The following is a 17,204-nucleotide window of genomic DNA, read 5'->3' as shown; positions in this document are numbered from 1 at the left end:
ATGTATTGATAAAATAAAAATAAAAACATCAAAAACCTGAATGACTGTAGTAATACAGTCATTCCATACAGCATACCACTTAACATTAGGCAAGGTACATTTTGCTACTTAATCTGACAGTCATGATTTTGAAATTAGTAGATTTTTCATACGTCAATCAATATAAAACTTAAATGACTGGATTCAAAATAAAAATTTTTTAAAATAGTATTTTAATATTTTTGTTGTGATTTATATATTCCAAGAAATTGCAATTTAATTCCGCCTTATTAACAATGAAACACGCTGCCATGGCGTGTCTGTGAGCGGTAGATGACTTTTCGGACACACATGTTTTAGATCTGTTGATATAAATAATCGACACGGAAGTTCTACTAGTTGATGACGTTTCATATTTTTAAAACAATAAGAGAAAGGAAATGTCTATCTTTTAAAAAAATTTTTTTTTAATTTTTTTATTAATTACATTTTCACCCCAAACAAGGCAAATTGCCACTTTGGTGTAGGGGGCTACTATCAGGGGCAACAACTACTGGGGTACTATGTAGGGATTTGGGCAGCAAGATGTCGGTTCACGTTACACTTGAATTTCTGCCTGTCAGTACAGTTGAGGAAGCAGGGACCTGGAATGGAATTCCAGAGTCTAGCGGTTCTGGGGAAGAAACTATTGGAGTAGAAAGATCTTTTACATCTAGGGATCTCTACTGTGGGGGTGGGGGATTTAGCTGCCTGTCGCGTTTGTCGAGGGTGTCTACGTCGTGGGGGCACAAGTGTCTGCAGTTCGCCAGAGCATTCACTATTAAAGTATTTGTAGAACAGGCAGAGGGATGCAACATTTTGTCGATGGGACAGAGGCTGAAGCTTAGATGCTAGTTCAGGGCCTATCAGATTGGCGACTCTCTTTTGAACCTTGTGTAGGAGCGAGAGACTAGTAGCAGATGCACCAGCCCAAATGTGACAGCAATACTCCATACATGGGCGAATAGTGGCCTTATAGAGGTACAGGATACTTTTGGGTGTTAGTAGTTTTCTAGCACGGTAAAGAGAGCCCACCTTCTTCGCAGCGACCCTGGCAATGCTTTCAATGTAATTGTTCCAACTCATGTTTCCTGTGAATGTTAGGCCAAGGAGTTTAAAAGATGGGGAGGAGGGGTCTTTTGCAACTATTCTGTACTTTCACCTAACAATGTAATAAAAAAGGACATTGTAAAACTTGAACATTTTTTTTTTTTTTTAATTCAATTTTCACCCCAAACAAGGCACAGTGCCACTTTGAAGCAGGGGGTTACTATCAGGGACTTAATTAGCAGGGTCATTATGAAGGGAGATGAGTAGAAAGATGTTTGTTAACATTACACTTGAACTTCTGCATATCAGTGCAGTTGGGAAAGCAGAATCCCGGAAGAGAGTTCCAAAGACCCGCAGTTCTGGGGAAGAAACTATTGGAGTAAAAGGCTTTCTTGCACCTAGGGATCTCTACTGTAAAGGGATGAGACTTAGTAGCTTGTCGGGTTTGTCGGGGGTAGTTACGTCGGGGAGGTACAAGTGTTTGCAGTTCGTCAGAGCATTCACTATTAAAGTATTTGTAGAACAGGCAGAGGGATGCAACATCTCATCGATGGGACAGAGGCTGAAGCCTAGATGACAGTTCAGGACCTATCAGGTTGGCGACTCTCTTTTGAACCCTGTCCAGGAGCGAGAGACAAGCAGCAGATGCACCAGCCCATATGTGACAACAGTACTCCATACATGGGCAAATGGTAGCCTTATAGAGGTATAGGATACTGTCAGGTGTAAGTAGTTTTCTAGCACGGTAGAGGGAGCCAACCTTCCTTGCAGCAGCCTTGGCAATGCTCTCAATGTATCTATTCCAGTTCATATTCCCTGTAAATGTTAGGCCGAGGAGTTTAAAAGAAGTACTTTCAGGCAATGTGTTCTTGGCCATTGCTATTCGTGGTAGAGAAGGTTTCTTGTAGTTATTGAAGGAAACAAGCTTAGTCTTAGCAGCATTGAATGTGACCATCCATTTTTGTCCCCATTCCACTACAGATTGGAGGTCATCCTCTAGTGTTTCTGCCATTTCTTTGGATATGTGTTCATTTGTTTTCCCCTCATATCTGTTATAGAGAGTGGTGTCATCGGCAAATATACCCATCTCCGAAACAATTTTATCAGGGAGGTCATTTATGAATATCAGGAATAATAGAGGTCCAAGGATAGATCCCTGAGGTACTCCGGCATTTATGTCATATTGTTTAGATGTACGACTGTCGAGGACAACTTTGATTTTTCTATTACTTAAGAAGGATTTAATTACATTATGAATTCTTCCAGTGATTCCATATGATCTAATTTTCCTTAGAAGACCATCGTGCCATACCCTGTCAAAAGCCTTAGATATATCAAGGGCTACCACTCTACCCTCCCCTGTTTTGTCCAAAGAATGGTATATACGTTCAGAAACTACAGTTAAGATATCTGCTGTTGAACGGGCTTGCCTGAATTCATATTGTTTGTCAGTCAGGAGTTTAGCAGCTGTTAGGTGCTGGACTAGGGCTTGATTAACTAAGGACTCAAATATTTTGGCGAAAAGCGGGAGGAGGCTAATGGAGCGATAATTTAGTGGGTCAGTTCTTTCACCAGAATTCTTGAAGACTGGTACCACAGAGGCGGTTTTCCAGCAGTCGAGAAAGCAAGATTCGTTAAGGCATTTATTGTAAAGTTTGGAGAGAACTGGAGCAACCTCGGCAGAGCATTTTTTTAATAGCACAGCCGGGATGAGATCTGGTCCACATGCTTTTGAGGTGTCTAGGTTTTTTATAATAGCATGTACCTGAGAAGGGGTGATTTTCAAATCGTCTAGTGTGGTGTCTGTTCGCAGAGGAAAATCAGGGAGGGAGTGGTGTACCGAGTTCAGTGTGGAGTTTGAGGCAAACTGACTGGCAAGCAGATTAGCCTTGTCAGTTGCCGTACAAACAACCTCATGATTGTTTGATAGTGGGGGAATAGTTGACTGTCCATTATTTACTACGCTGTTGTAGATTTTCCAAAAATCCCGGGTTCCTAATTTCTGTGCTTCGATGCGTTTTCTGGTGGTTTCAAAGTAATCTGTCTTAGCTGTCTCTATCACTCTCTTACAATTATTTCTAGCTTCTATAAACTTCTGTTTATTTGAGCTGGACTTATGTCGGTTGAATCTGCAGAACGCATGCTGACTTTGACAAATGGCAGCTGCACAAGCAGAAGTAAACCATTGGGGAGAGTGGGGCTTGCTATAGAATTTCCGTGCGGGAACATGTGCTTCAATTGCAGTTTTGAACCATTCAGTGGTCTCAATTGTATACTGTTCCACTGGAAGAGTAAAGATATTTTGCCATGGGGCATCTCTGATGAGTTCCCTGATGGCTTCCCAATCAGCCTTTTTGTAATACCTCGTTGTTTTGAGTAGTGGGTCTTCAGTTTTAGGGCGAGAATTTAGGCTGATTTCTACCATTATCACAGCGTGATCAGCATTCCCGAGTGGGCTGTGGGCATTTGTTATACAGTCATCGGGAACTGTTGTCAGAAAGAGATCTAGAAGTGAGGCATGTTGATCTTGCTGGTCTGGGAAACGTGTCGGAAATGTAACCAACTGAGATAGGGAATGGGATATAGAGAAGCTATGTTGTGCTACCAGCTACGTCTGTGTGATTAGAGAATCCTAGCCAGTTACTGTGGTGGACATTGAAGTCACCAAATACATGTATTTGTGCACTAGTATCGAGGGAGAGTGCTATATCTATGCTGTCTGAGACTTTGTTTATTAGGGTACAGTCTTGGTTTGAGGGAGAGAGAAAATAATATTACAAAAATAACACTGTAATTTTATTTTGTTAAAAATTGTTTTTATTTAATTTTAATTCAAATGACTTAAATAAATCAAGTGGTGTTGAGTTAAGTAAAAAACGCTTTTAAATAAGTTAAAACACACAAACCACTTATCTAGTTAAGTAAAAGAATAACTTATCTTGCCTATGATAACATTTATTGGGTTTGTTTTACAATCCACAGTGGTATGAAAAAGTTGTCAAAAAACAAATATATAACAAATAAATGGCAAGATAAATTATTCTTCAACCTACCTCAATACATTTTTAGTGTTGTAAATGTTTATTCTGTTCAAAAAACAAGTATCAAGCATTACATGATAACAAGAAAACAATGGCTGTGATGTCTCTTGAAAACTTTTAAGTCTCGACAATGACTTAAAAATAAAAAAATTATACAAAATAGTAGTAGAAAACCAGCTGATAATTGTCATGGCAACTGAAAGCATGTTAAAAATGAAACTTAATTATGCTAATTACTTTAATGTACTTGAAAACATAATTGTAATCAGTACAAAATTTGATTTAATTTGATATGCTACAAGCCATATTTTGTTAATAATTTCTTTGAATCGTGTCTTGTGGCCATTTTGGATTTCCCAGTCACCATTTTAGATTTTTCATGATGTGATAATGACAAATGATAATGTGTATTTTTATTTATTTTTTTTTTTTCTTCCTTTGAAGATTGTAATGCTGGGTATGGGGCATCCAAACCAGCTGCCAACATTGCCCCGCTTTTTTATTGAAACCAACCGAGAGCTCTTTTTAGTATCCTCACTGTTCCCTTAAGTGCAATTGTCTGAATCTCTTTTGCACTTAGTCCAGGAATATTAATTAGGTAGGACTTCAGGTTCTTCTTCATAAGTCCTGTGGCACCTATGATAACTGGTATGATTGATATCCCCTTAAGATTCCAGTTTCTTTTCATATACATGAAACCTTGGTATTTGGTCTGTTTCTCTCTTTCAGCTCTGTTCAGACCGCCATCATTAGGAACACTCACTTCAATCAAGGTTGCAACTCTCTCTGACTTATTCCATATGTCAGGTTTCACAGCAGCATTTTCAAGGTAGGTGGCTGTAGGGATTACATGGTCGTAATGTATGGTATATAAGTCATTTCCAACTGTTCTTTCAGGTTGATGTTCCCAGGACTTCCTACTACACTGGATGTTTTATTTTTTACAGATAGTCCAGTGGAGGTACTTGCATACTCCATCATGTCTCGTTGTATAGTAGCTGTCCCCTAGAAGAATTTTGCAACTTGATATCAGATGATCAACACTTTCCAATTCTGTATGGCAGAACCTGCATTTATTGTCATTACTGATCCCTGCCATCTTAAAACTTTATATGATGATAAAGCCTTACTTACAATATTTTTTAGCTGTTTTTATGATATTTCTACTTATAGCTATTAAAATGAAACTGAAATATGCTAATTAGTATGCTAAGTAGTCCGTAAGTTACCAAGTGAGATGGTCATACATACAGTCAACTAAACCTTCATAGTATTATGATATGTTCAAAATTTCATCATAATATCTTAACAAGATCTGAAGATAGTTTTTTAAAGATGAGTTAGTGTGTAAATTGTGCAAATTTCTTACCATTTTCAGTTGCATTTGGATAGAACTAATTAAGACAAAATGTCCAGAGTGAACCATGCATTTTTTGATACTTTGAATAGTCATAACTCCAGTTCTAATGGACCAATTTTAGAAAACTGAAGATAATATTTATTTATTTTTTATGCTCTTTTCAATAATATTGATTTAAGTTTATTTGATGTAAAGAAAAAAATTGGTGTGATATTGCTACTTGGTGCTGCCATTTTTAATAACTTTGCTTATCTTTATGGTTACTGTATCCTCCTCACTTCTGGTTGCGCCTTGATTTTTAATTGATTTTTCATGAGTAACTTTTTGTTTATTAAATTGTTAGGTGAAAATACGGAATAGATTAAAAAAAATCCTCCTCCTCATGTTAAGAAAGTGATGTTGGTACTTATTTAGAATTACACTTATTAAAAAAAGCAAAAAATACCAAAAAATTTCTACGATATACATATTTGTTATGGAACAAAGATGTCATATCCCACAAAAATTATATAAATTGATTAAGTATTTATTTTAGTAAGAAAATCAAATTTTATGACCAAGCAGGAAGTAGGGATTTTTGGTCGGCCATGTTTTTAAGCCAGCAGAAATAAGGGGGAGACAACTCAATTCAAAGTATCAAGATCAAATTCAGCCTTATACTGAATACATTTAGTATTAGAATCGTTAAGAATCATAAATTTTTATTTTGTAAAGTAAAAATAAAATACTTGATCAATTTACATGATTTTTGGAATATGGCATTTTCATTCGTGGCATGTACATACAAAGATTTTTCTCTATTTTTGTTAGTTTAAATAAGTCTAATTCTAAATAAGCACAGTTTAAAAAAAAACGAATTTTATTATTTACAAAAATGATTCTTAACATGAGTAGGTGCAACCAGAAATGAAGTGGAAACAGTAAAGATAATCATAACGCTTTTAATCGCTGTTATTAAGTAAAAAATGACTGTAAAAAGAAATAGAGAGATGTCACTATCCATTGAGCAACAACTTGTGTCCACAAAAAGTTCAGCTGTGTAATGCAAGATATAAGCCAAAGATATTTTATGACAATCTAAAATCAAAAAATTGGTTCATCTTGCCTGTTCCAACTTATATACATTATCAACATTCATTTAGGAAAATAAGGCTAAGAATTTGTCAGTGGGAATAGTGCAACTTTGATTGAGGTAAAAAAAAAAATAAATAAATAAATAAAATAAATAAAAAAAAATGGCAGATGAACATAAGGAAAAAGTAGGTATGAAGCAGCAAGAAAGTGGGAATCAGATGGTCAAGTGGAAAGCAGTTTATTTACTGATAAATCTTAAAGTTCTCTATTTTGACATGTATATAAAAATATTAAAAAATAACAATTACGAATTTTGGTTAAGGATATATATTCAGTAGTCGGTGGTGAATTGTGAAAATTGATGCGGACTATATTACGTTCCAGCCAAGAGTTTCATTAACTAATCTAATTTTTGCAAATATCTTTTGTTTTTAAAATGGTTAGGTGAAAGTACAGAATTTTAACAAAGCCCCCCCCCTCTCTCTATGTTAAAAATGGCTTTCTAAATGATAAGATTATTATTTAGAAAGTCACTCTTAATATGAGGAGGGAGAGGGCCTTAAAAATATTTCCTTTTGGGTATTTGTAAAAAGGAAAACATCCCATGAATAAATTTGTATAAAAAATAAAACTCAAATAAAAGAAAATCATTTTTCGCAATTTCTTATGTGTTATACATCAGGAACTGATTTGCACAATTCATCACTAACTGCTGAACACATTCTTAGCCAAAAATGGAAAATTTCAGTTGCTATGCCAGTTTACCAAAACTATAATCTGTATTATATTTGTAATGTCTGTTTATCTGTCCCTGGATACAACTGAAAACAAGCTTCTATACCAAGATAAAAAAAAGAGTCAAGGAAAATTTTGCAAGCAATACAATGGTGGTATTTAATTTTGTATTAGAATTTATTATGATTATCGTAATGATGAAGAGGGGCAATGTTCATGTTAAATATCCATAAATATCCAATACTTACTGGAACTTACTTTATGTTTATAACTTAGAAATCATAGAAATTTCAATTTAAAATGGAGATTTTCTATTTCCTTGCTGACAAAATTTCAAGCATGAAAGACATCCGCAATAGAGAGCAAATGCACACAATACAACTAGGATGATGAGCAAGATGAGCTGTCTCTTTCTCATCGTCTCAAAGTAAACTGCCCCTAAAAGTTTTACTTTTAGTTTTCAAAATCAGTTTAGTTTGTATTGTGTAGAACCATCAAAACTTTGTGATTACTCCAGAAAGTTGGAACTGCTTACATCATGACTGCAATTTTCTGGATACATATTCAAAAAAAGGACCAAAATATTGCCCTCCCCAACCCCATCCACATAAAAAAAAAAAAAAAAAAAAATGAAGGAAAGAAAGAGACACAAAAAATATATCCTGAAGCTTTCAACATTTTTCCAGACTTTATGTTAAATTTATATAGGAAATGTTTTCTGGAACTGTTTTTCTGTTTTTTCTCTTTTAAACTAAACATTTTTATGAATCAACATTAGCACTCAGTGGTTTTGTATCAACAGATAAGAACTTAGATTTGCTGATGTTTCATACACACTTATTGGTAAATGAAACCATAGCACTAGTATTATGATTATAATATTCAACTTATGCAACTAGAAAATAACATTAAAACAAATACCTCTAAACTATTTTGAAGTGACTTGATGTATTCACAACTTGCTTCTGCATTATTCAAGGTCACCTAAAAAAAAAAAAAAAAAAAATGGTAAAACAATATTTCAGTTTGACAATTAACAACAAAAGAAAAAATACATATCTGAATGAGTTTCCATGAAAACATTCTGGCTTGATGTTTTGTTTTCTGGCATATCAACTCTTTTTGGGTCATTTAATGTCAAATTCAGTAATTTGAACAAAAATTTTTCATGCTTCAAGTTCTTTATATCTCCAAATATTTATTCATGAAGTTTGGTTTTGTTGTTTGTGTCAGCTGAGTCTTAGACTTCTACTGGTATCATGTAACCCAGTGCTAGCTGCCTCATGGTCGGGTTATCGGCGATTAAACCGGCTCCCCCGCCCGGGGTAACCTGGGTGAAGAGGGTGTGGGGACACCCAGCAGGACCAAAAACAAGACCTATCAAAGGTCGGATGAGCTTCTTATGAGCCAACGGCCATCTCCTGTAGCCAGAGTCAGTACCAACGTGTTGACCTTGTCTTTCATTGGGTTCTACCGGCTCTGGTCAAGCTGCACTCATGCCGCTTGGGCAACACACGTTTCTTCACCCAGGCTCTTGCATTGGTGGAAGATAGTTATGAGTTAAAAGTCTAGTCAAATTGATGTCGCAATCATGCGCTTCGGATCCTCCGCAATGGTGGGAGGGGCTATTTAGCCCCAGTGGGTGGCTACCGCCCGCCTCAAACCAGGCAGCCCCTGGTCAGTAAGGTGCTACCCCGTCACATCCGCCGCTTCGATGGGGTGGTCAGGCAATCATGGTTTTGCTGTTTTATTTTATGGAATATCAACTCTTTTTGAGTTATTTAATGCTGAATTCAGTAAGTTTGAAGTAAAAATTTATGTTTCAAGTTCTTTATATCTTCAAATATTTATTCATGGTTGTTTAGTTTGGTTGTTTTGTAGAATAAAATTCTGGTTTATGACTTTACAGAACATGCTTGAATTATACAAAGGTACCCCCCCCCCCAATAACATCAATGTTTGGTGCAATTTAGGTCAGGAAGCCGATATTTCCAAACAATCTTATCTGGCAGCACCAATGTAACCACTATTAATTTGCTAGTATAAATATTCACTAAAATATATTTGTTTTTCATAAATCATATTTGTTTTCATAAATCTGGTTTTACATTGTAAACAGGAAACATTTCAGACAAGGGGTCACAAAGCATTCAAACATTTGATTTTTCTTGTATAAGCTAGAGCTCATGTTATGATGATATAAACTATACTGTTATTCTTATAAGACTATAATTAATTAAAAGATAATTAATTGAGTGTTTTCCTCTCTTTCTCCCACCACCTTTTGACTTTTCAGCCTATTGAATAATCAATGGTTGAATAAATTATTCATCTTCTAAGATCATGTTGACTTAGTTGAGTGATAATTATGGTTTTTAATTGCAGCTAACAAAGATGACCTCAGTCGACTTTATATTTAATGTTGGAATAGCTTGTAATTAAAAAATAATATTATTGTTGTCAGCATTCATACGACTTTCTACATTCCAACCTATTCAGTTCAGTTCCAAGGATTCGACTCCCCTGCCATCTCGTCTTTTTGGGGGCAAAGCCTCATTGATATGTAAATCAATGCATACCAAACTACAAAAGTTTTTAAAAGTCTTTCTAGAAGGAAATATAGAAATAAAAACGATTTTAAAAATAGTCCGTACACTGTCTGTTCAGCTCCAGTCCCTGTCACATCATCACAATGTTGTATCTGTTTTATAAGTACTTCCACTGAATGTGATTCTATTCACTGATTATACTTATGTCACCCTCTCTAAACATAACTACCCCTAACCTTGCTAAATCAACCTCTTCATTGTAGAAGTTCATAGATGTCAAAAGCTTTTTTATTCTGATTTTTTCCTTGTATCATTTGTCTTTGGAATTCTCTTCTTGCTCTCTGCTTCCCAAAAAGTACTAATATACAGAAATTTAAAATGTGAGCAAAATAATCCTAACTCATGTTACCCCCCCCCCTCCTTATAGATCTGGTCATTATTGCAATAGCCACTTACAATACTGCCTGGTTTGGAGTGAATGACAGTTAAAAAAATGAGAGAGGAACTCGCTCACATCTTTGAAAACATTATTTCATGAGTTTAATTTGTAAATTGAGAAAACCGTATAATGTTATATATTTTTTTTTTATTAAATGAAATATTTTTTTTTTCCTATGATTTTTTCAAAAAAGACGTTTTCTTTATTATTTCACTTGTGGAGAGAGAAAAAGCATACGTTACTGATGGTTGCTGCAAAGTCCCAAAAAAATAAATAAATAAAAAATTATTTCAACAACAGAAGTCTCAAAAAAACAAAATTTTAATCATTTAATAAAAAATTATCTTATTCACTTTTCTAAATGTTCAAATTATAAAATAATAATCATATTACTCACGAGGAATGCTGTTTTTGCCTTTTCAGTATCTGAACTTAATTTGCCTTGTTGGAAACTGGATTGCATTATGTTATAAGCCTGCGTCAAATCAAAACCTGAGGGGAAACCAGGGCGGAGTTTAGAATAAAGGGTTTCACGGAAATTTTGTTCGAGTATTGTGCAAGAATGGTTTAACATGGCACACACACCATCCACGCTGGAACTGGAAATGGCTCTTCTGCAGGACAGCAAAAAAGAGATACAATTTCAAAGTTTTTAAAAATCATTCTGTGACTTATATGCTTTCTTTGTTTGAAGATATAAAATACATTTTATGAACAAAAAACAAAAATCTCATGACTTTAAATGTTAAAAAATTAAGCTTTGAAAGAATCATTTTCTCATGTCGGTGCAAGAGTTTTTGTCAATTTAAAATCTTAAAAATGAAAAACTGTATTTAAAAATCATTATTCATTACAAAAACGACCTTTGCTACATTATTCATTACAAAAACGACCTTTTGCTACTATGATAACTGGAGAGTGAGTTTGTGTAGTATCAGAAAACATCTGACTCTTTAATAAAAGAAAGATGGTGTTAAATGATTAGAAGAAAGAAGGCAAATTCCAATCTTTATTAGTTGAATTAAGAGTATAAAGTAGAGTTAGGGTTAGAAATCAGTAGTTATACCTAATTGGTGTTGGCCAGGAGTTTATTTTTATTATATCTTTAAAATATTTTTAAGCATGCTTTTTTTATCAATTTATTAAGTTTTCAAATACAATTTTTAAAGTTAAAATTAATTATTATGGTATCATTTGGTTATTTACACGCAACACATATATACATTAGTAATACAGTTTGTGGTGTTTGTTTGAGGTTTCCATGGAACTCTCTAAAATCAAAAATAATTTAGAACACACTTAAAAATAAAACTTATGAAAGATTTCTTTTAGCTTTTATTATATGAAAAGGAAAGTTAATTTAATTGATTTGGCCTTACAAATATCTCTTCAACGCCACTATTCATGGAAATGCCTTGAGACTATTCTTGATCTGCCAAACCAACAGGACATCCAATGAAACTTCCTGATATTTGCATATTTATTTTGAAAAAGGAAAATTTTATTAATTAACAATTATTATTTGTTTATTGAATAAATATTACTTTTTTGTTTAACAAAATGTTTTTATTTATTTTTGGCTTTACAAGTGCCTCTCTGTCGTCACCATTTGTGGAAACACTGAGCTTGTTTCCAGTTTCCTAATGATGTTCATCTGATAACTGTTAGACATTGGCATATGGATTTTGAAAAAGAACATTTTATTAATTAAATATTGTCATCTATTTTAGATGAAGCCGTGAAATTGAGATTTTAATTTTAGCAATTTATGAAAAAAAAGCCAGGCATGCGTGGTCCCCCGCCACAAATGAACGATTTGGGGGAAACCAGAGTTATGCCGGAAAATCCGTTCTGGCAGAAAGATTTACTTTCATCATAACTAATGTTTGTGCAAAATTTCAAAAAAAAAAAAAAAAAAAAAAAAAAAATCCAAGGCATAATTATTGAGAAAAATGCGAACAGACGAACGATTTGGGGACAATTTCACCTCTATAATACCCACAGTTATCCTGGAAAATTCGTTCTGGTAAAAAAAAAAATTACTTTTATCATGACTAATGTTTGCGCAAAATTTTTTAAAAATTCAAGGCGTGGTTATTGAAAAGAGTGCAAACAGATAAACAGGAGTGAATTACTAAGTCCAATTCTTCCTTTGTCAGGAGACCCCCCCCCTCCCCCCAAAAAAGAAAAACCAAGAAAATAGATTAAAAAACATAATTTATTGAAACAGACCATAAATTATTTTTTGAAAAGAGAATTAAAAACAGTATTTATTTCAAGAACACAAAAGAAATAACTGTTGACCTTTACAAAAATGTTTTTAAAGTTGCGAAACATTTATTTATAGCTTTTACTTATTAAAAAAGAAAATTTGATTCAAATGACTTATTCTGCCTTCGTATTATTTGGATTCTTCAAAATACTGTTCTCATCTTGAATGCCATTTTCACAATGTTTCAGCCAATGTAACATCTGACCTTCTTCAGGTGTATCTTGTCAAACTCAGGAGTTAGATGTCAGTGGTTTTATCCCAGATGAAGATATCATCTTTGAACAAAAACTTAGAAAAGCAGATTTAAATAAAATAAAAAAAAATTCCTCCCAAACTGTAGCCCAAAGTCTACTACATAATGAATATCAATTCAATTTATTTGGCAAAAATAAATGCTAGATTTAGCTGCTTACTTCTTTGTCTTTCTGTGTGTCATTAAAGGTTGGCAATATCGCATAAGTGAAAGTGTTTCTGTTCTAAATTTTTGAAATGAGGTATGATTGTATTATTTGCATTAATTGGACTAATGTTCTTATCATAAATTATCTTTTTAACAACTTACATTGGTTAGTGGAACCTCCCACTCTTTATTATAAATAATTTAGAAATAATATCTTCTAGTGTTTTGCTTGATAATTTTGATTGACTTTATTTTTTAAATTTTACTTTCAACGAGAACCTAAATATAAAACCAGAAGATAGAGACTGAAAAGCTAGTTCAAAAGAGGTTTGTGCACTTTAGCCAGCAAAAAATGCCTGAGCAGATCATTAGTATTGCCTGTTATGGGGTTTTCAGGTGATTAACAATAAACGTCTCAAAAAGAGAAAAATTAAACCTGGAAAAGTAAAGACTCATAGAACTGTACAGATCCATAACTTGGACTGACAGATGCAAGGTATTCACCTACTCAAAATTAACCCAGCCTTTATGAGACTGATTGTCAGGGATGTATCCTTGACATTGTATGAACAAAACCATTTCAGATTGTGCCAGGTAAGTATCTAGTAAAAATCAATAATTGTTAGTACATTTATATGTAAATTATAAAAAAACAAAAAAAAACGTATGCCAAATTATCACGAGAAAACGTTTCTTATTAATTATTTCTCGAGAAAACACCATTGTTACAGTCAAAAAACAATTTCCACTGTTCTCACTTTAAGTAAAATAATTTTTAAGAAAAAAGAAGTTGATGCCAAGTCATCATAAGCAATGAAATTAACTCTTTTATAAACTCTGTACTTATACAAAATCAGGACTGTGCTATCATCAGAAGTTTCTTACATAAAATGTCAGAAGGTGCCAAACAAAAGTTTTGTGATTTTTTATTTTTTGTGCAAATGCTGACCAATTTTTTCAATGATAAATAAATTATTTCTTTTATTACAAAGATAATTCAATGAAAAATTAATTAAAAAGTAAAAGCAATATTTTTTTTGCTGTTATGAAGAAAATATAATGAATAATTATTGAACAATTTTTACAAAACTTTTTTTCTTTTACATCGAGTTCACCACTTATCAAGGCCCAAGGGCCTCTCGGGGATAAGGGTTATTGTGTGTACAGTAATCAATGGGATAGTGTAGTAATAGTATTGGAGAATTGATAAAGTGTCATTACTTAAGGGAGCGGTTCATCAGGAATTTGTATGTGTTGGACTTGAAGACATCCAGGTTGAAGTCGGGAGGGAAACAGGCAAGCGGAACAGAGTTCCACAGGCATGCAGTTCTAAGAAAGAAGTTTCGTTCATGGAATCTACATTTTGATTTAGGCACAGATAAGGAGTGGGGGAAATTATTGACGGTGGTTTCAGCTAGTCGGGTGTTTTTTGAAAAAGATTGGCGAGGGGGGACCAGAGAATGGAGCTCAGACGAGCACTTGCCATGGAAATAACGATAGAACAAAGATAGGCTCGCTACGTCTCTTCTGTGGGAGTCTATTTTGTACTCTGTCAAAGCAGGATAGGCTGTTTTTAGCGGCTCCTGCCCACATGTGGCAGCAGTACTCCATCCTTGGACGTACTTGGCTTTTATATAAATAGAGAATTGCATCAGTAGTGAGATATCTTCTGGAGCGATAGAAGGATCCCACCATTTTCCCAGCGACCTTGGCCACAGACTTGATGTATGTGTTCCATTTAAGATCAGGAGTAAAGGTCAAACCCAGGAGCTTATCAAAACATGGGGCCTCCCCTAGACGAGAGCCATCCATTTCAATTGATGCCAGATGGGGATCAGAGCGTTTATGATGTAGATATAGGAGCTTGGTCTTAGATGCATTAAAGGTAACTAGCCACCTTTTCCCCCACTGAACCACGCGCTCAAGATCAGAGGAGAGAGAATCAGAGAGGACTTTGTCATTTATGGCCTTTGATGTGTTGCCATAGATAGTCGTGTCATCAGCATAGATCTCAACGAAAGATTTGTGTTTTGGGAGATGTAGATCAGGAAGAGAGTTGGGCCCAGTATGGACCCCTGAGGGACTCCAGCATTAATACTGTGGGCCTCTGATTTCTGCCCATCAACCACTACTCTTATGAGCCTATCAGAGAGAAATGATTTAATGATCGAGAAAACATTTCCAGTTATACCGTAGCTGGAAATCTTGTGTAGTAGGCCTTATGCCAAACCTCATCAAAGGCCTTGGATATGTCAAGAGCAATTGTCCTAGAAATGAAGCCTTTGTCGAGAGATTCGCTAATCCTATGAGATATAACCATTAGCACATCTGCTGTAGATCTAGCAGAACAGAAACCATATTGCGTGTCACTAAGAAGGTTATTTCTGCTGAGGTGGTTGACTACTTCTCTATTTATTGTGGATTCCAGCAACTTACTCATGACACACAGGAGACTTATTGGTCTGTACTGAGAGGGAGATGACTTATCACCTGAATTCTTAAATACAGGGCATACTGATGAGGTTTTCCAGGGTGTTGGGAAGCACTTCTTAAGGCAGCGCTTAAGCAGTTTGGTAAGTATGGGGGCAAGTTCTGGTTGTAATTTTTTTAACACTATAATTGGAATACTGTCAGGACCAGTTGCTTTACTGGAGTCAAGGTTCTTGATTAGCTTGGCGACCTCACGCACAGATATTTGTATGTTGCATAGCGTGCTGTCTGTTATAGGAGGAAATACGGGGAGTTGATGGCCATTGTCGCACAGGGTAGAATTTCCTGCAAAGTTCTTGGCAAATAGTTTGGCCTTGTCAGATGCTGTCGAAATGACCTCTGATCCATTGATAATGGTTGGGATAGAACGCACGTTTTTGTTCAGAATCCTATTTGCTATTTGCCAGAACTGGTGGGAACCAAGCCGCTGCTCAGCTACTTTGAATTTAACAGATTGAGCATATAGTTCTCTTGCATTTTTTATTACTCTTTTACAGTAGTTGCTGGCGGTCCGAAAAGCAGCTTTAGTTTCAGTGCATCTATTACGTTGGTAGCTATGGAAAAAGTGATTTCTGTGTGCGATGGCAGCAGCACATTCAAGGGAGAACCCTGGCTGGCTGTTAGGTTTTTGTTGGAATGTTTTGGATGGTATGAATTCGTCTATGCCTAGAATTAACCATTCGGTCAGGTATGATACTATAGAGGACACATCCTTTTTAAACATGGAATGGAGAGGTAGATCAGATATGAATGTACGGAAGCTATCCCAGTCAGCCATAGAGTATCGGTATACAGTACAGTGGAGAGGTACGTCTGTAGATTTATCATATTTCATTTTTATCTTAACTGATACAACACAGTGGTCGGAGGATCCCAGAGGAGATAGAACGGAACATGAGCATAGCTCAGGGGAAGTGGATAGAAAAAGGTCTAGAAGGCTTGCGTACTGACCGGTAGTATCGTGCACACGGGTGGGCTTGCGAACAAACTGAGTGAGGTCATAGGCAATCAATGGCAAAATCATGACAGAACCTCCCCTCATCATCAGTCTTATTTGAGTGGGTCAGCCATTCCACATTATGGACACTGAAGTCACTGCAAATGTGAATGTTAGCCGAGGGATAAGCAGACAGGATGTGGTCAATTTTCTCTGATATACTCTTAAAGACAGTAACTCCGCTGTTGTGGGGGCGATAGAGGACAAATATAAATGCAGTGGTGTAACCAAGTGCAACCCGGAAACACACATAAGGTAGATTAGGGTTTTCTTTGGAGATATTCCTGCCACACAGGAAGCCATCTTTGATGTAGGCACATATTCCATGCCCGTGGCGATCTTGGGGGTCAGATTGATGTTAAGTTAGAGTATCTGTTAATTATGAACTTATCTAGGGAGGTGGTCGGCCCTATTCCAGTTTCGCTTAGAAAGAATATGTCAGGTTTCGTTTCCTGTAATTGGGTTTCAACCTCTGGAAGGTTAGAACGTAGACCCCTGATGTTGGAGAAGGAGACATGGTAGTAGGGGTCTACGTTGGAGGATGGCGTTCTAGGTTTATTCGGGTTTTCTCTTTTGAGATATTTCATGTTGAGGATTTTGTGATTGGTGGAACAGGTCAGCATACTTGGTTAGAGCAGAACAGAGAGGGAAAATAAGAGAGGAAAGACGAGAAATTTTTTTTTTTTGTAGCACATGATAAGGTAAAGCCGTAACAATTACCCACTAGTATGGCATCGAGAGGCCCCACCAGAGACTACTGCATGGTCCAGAATCCATTC

General features: G+C 35.4%; 1 protein-coding gene across 2 annotated transcripts in view; it reads right to left on the bottom strand.

The window, feature by feature from the left end:
* Window positions 1-17,204, bottom strand: part of LOC145280176 (conserved oligomeric Golgi complex subunit 4-like) — a 97,929-nt gene that overhangs the window by 16,399 nt on the left and 64,326 nt on the right. For both annotated transcript variants that reach the window (XM_080132024.1, XM_080131965.1), the window contains 2 exons: window positions 10,664-10,880; window positions 8,200-8,262 (listed from right to left, as the gene is read on the bottom strand). In XM_080132024.1, coding sequence (XP_079988150.1) covers window positions 8,200-8,262; window positions 10,664-10,880 — 280 coding nt within the window. The remainder of the gene's footprint in view (window positions 1-8,199; window positions 8,263-10,663; window positions 10,881-17,204) is intronic.

This window comes from Euprymna scolopes, chromosome 1 (assembly GCF_053919585.1).
Source record: "Euprymna scolopes isolate OS-2025 chromosome 1, ASM5391958v1, whole genome shotgun sequence".
NCBI classification, from domain to species: Eukaryota; Metazoa; Mollusca; class Cephalopoda; order Sepiida; family Sepiolidae; genus Euprymna; species Euprymna scolopes.
The sequence above is the reverse complement of the archived record's forward strand: the minus strand, read 5'-3'. Positions and strand labels throughout refer to the sequence as shown.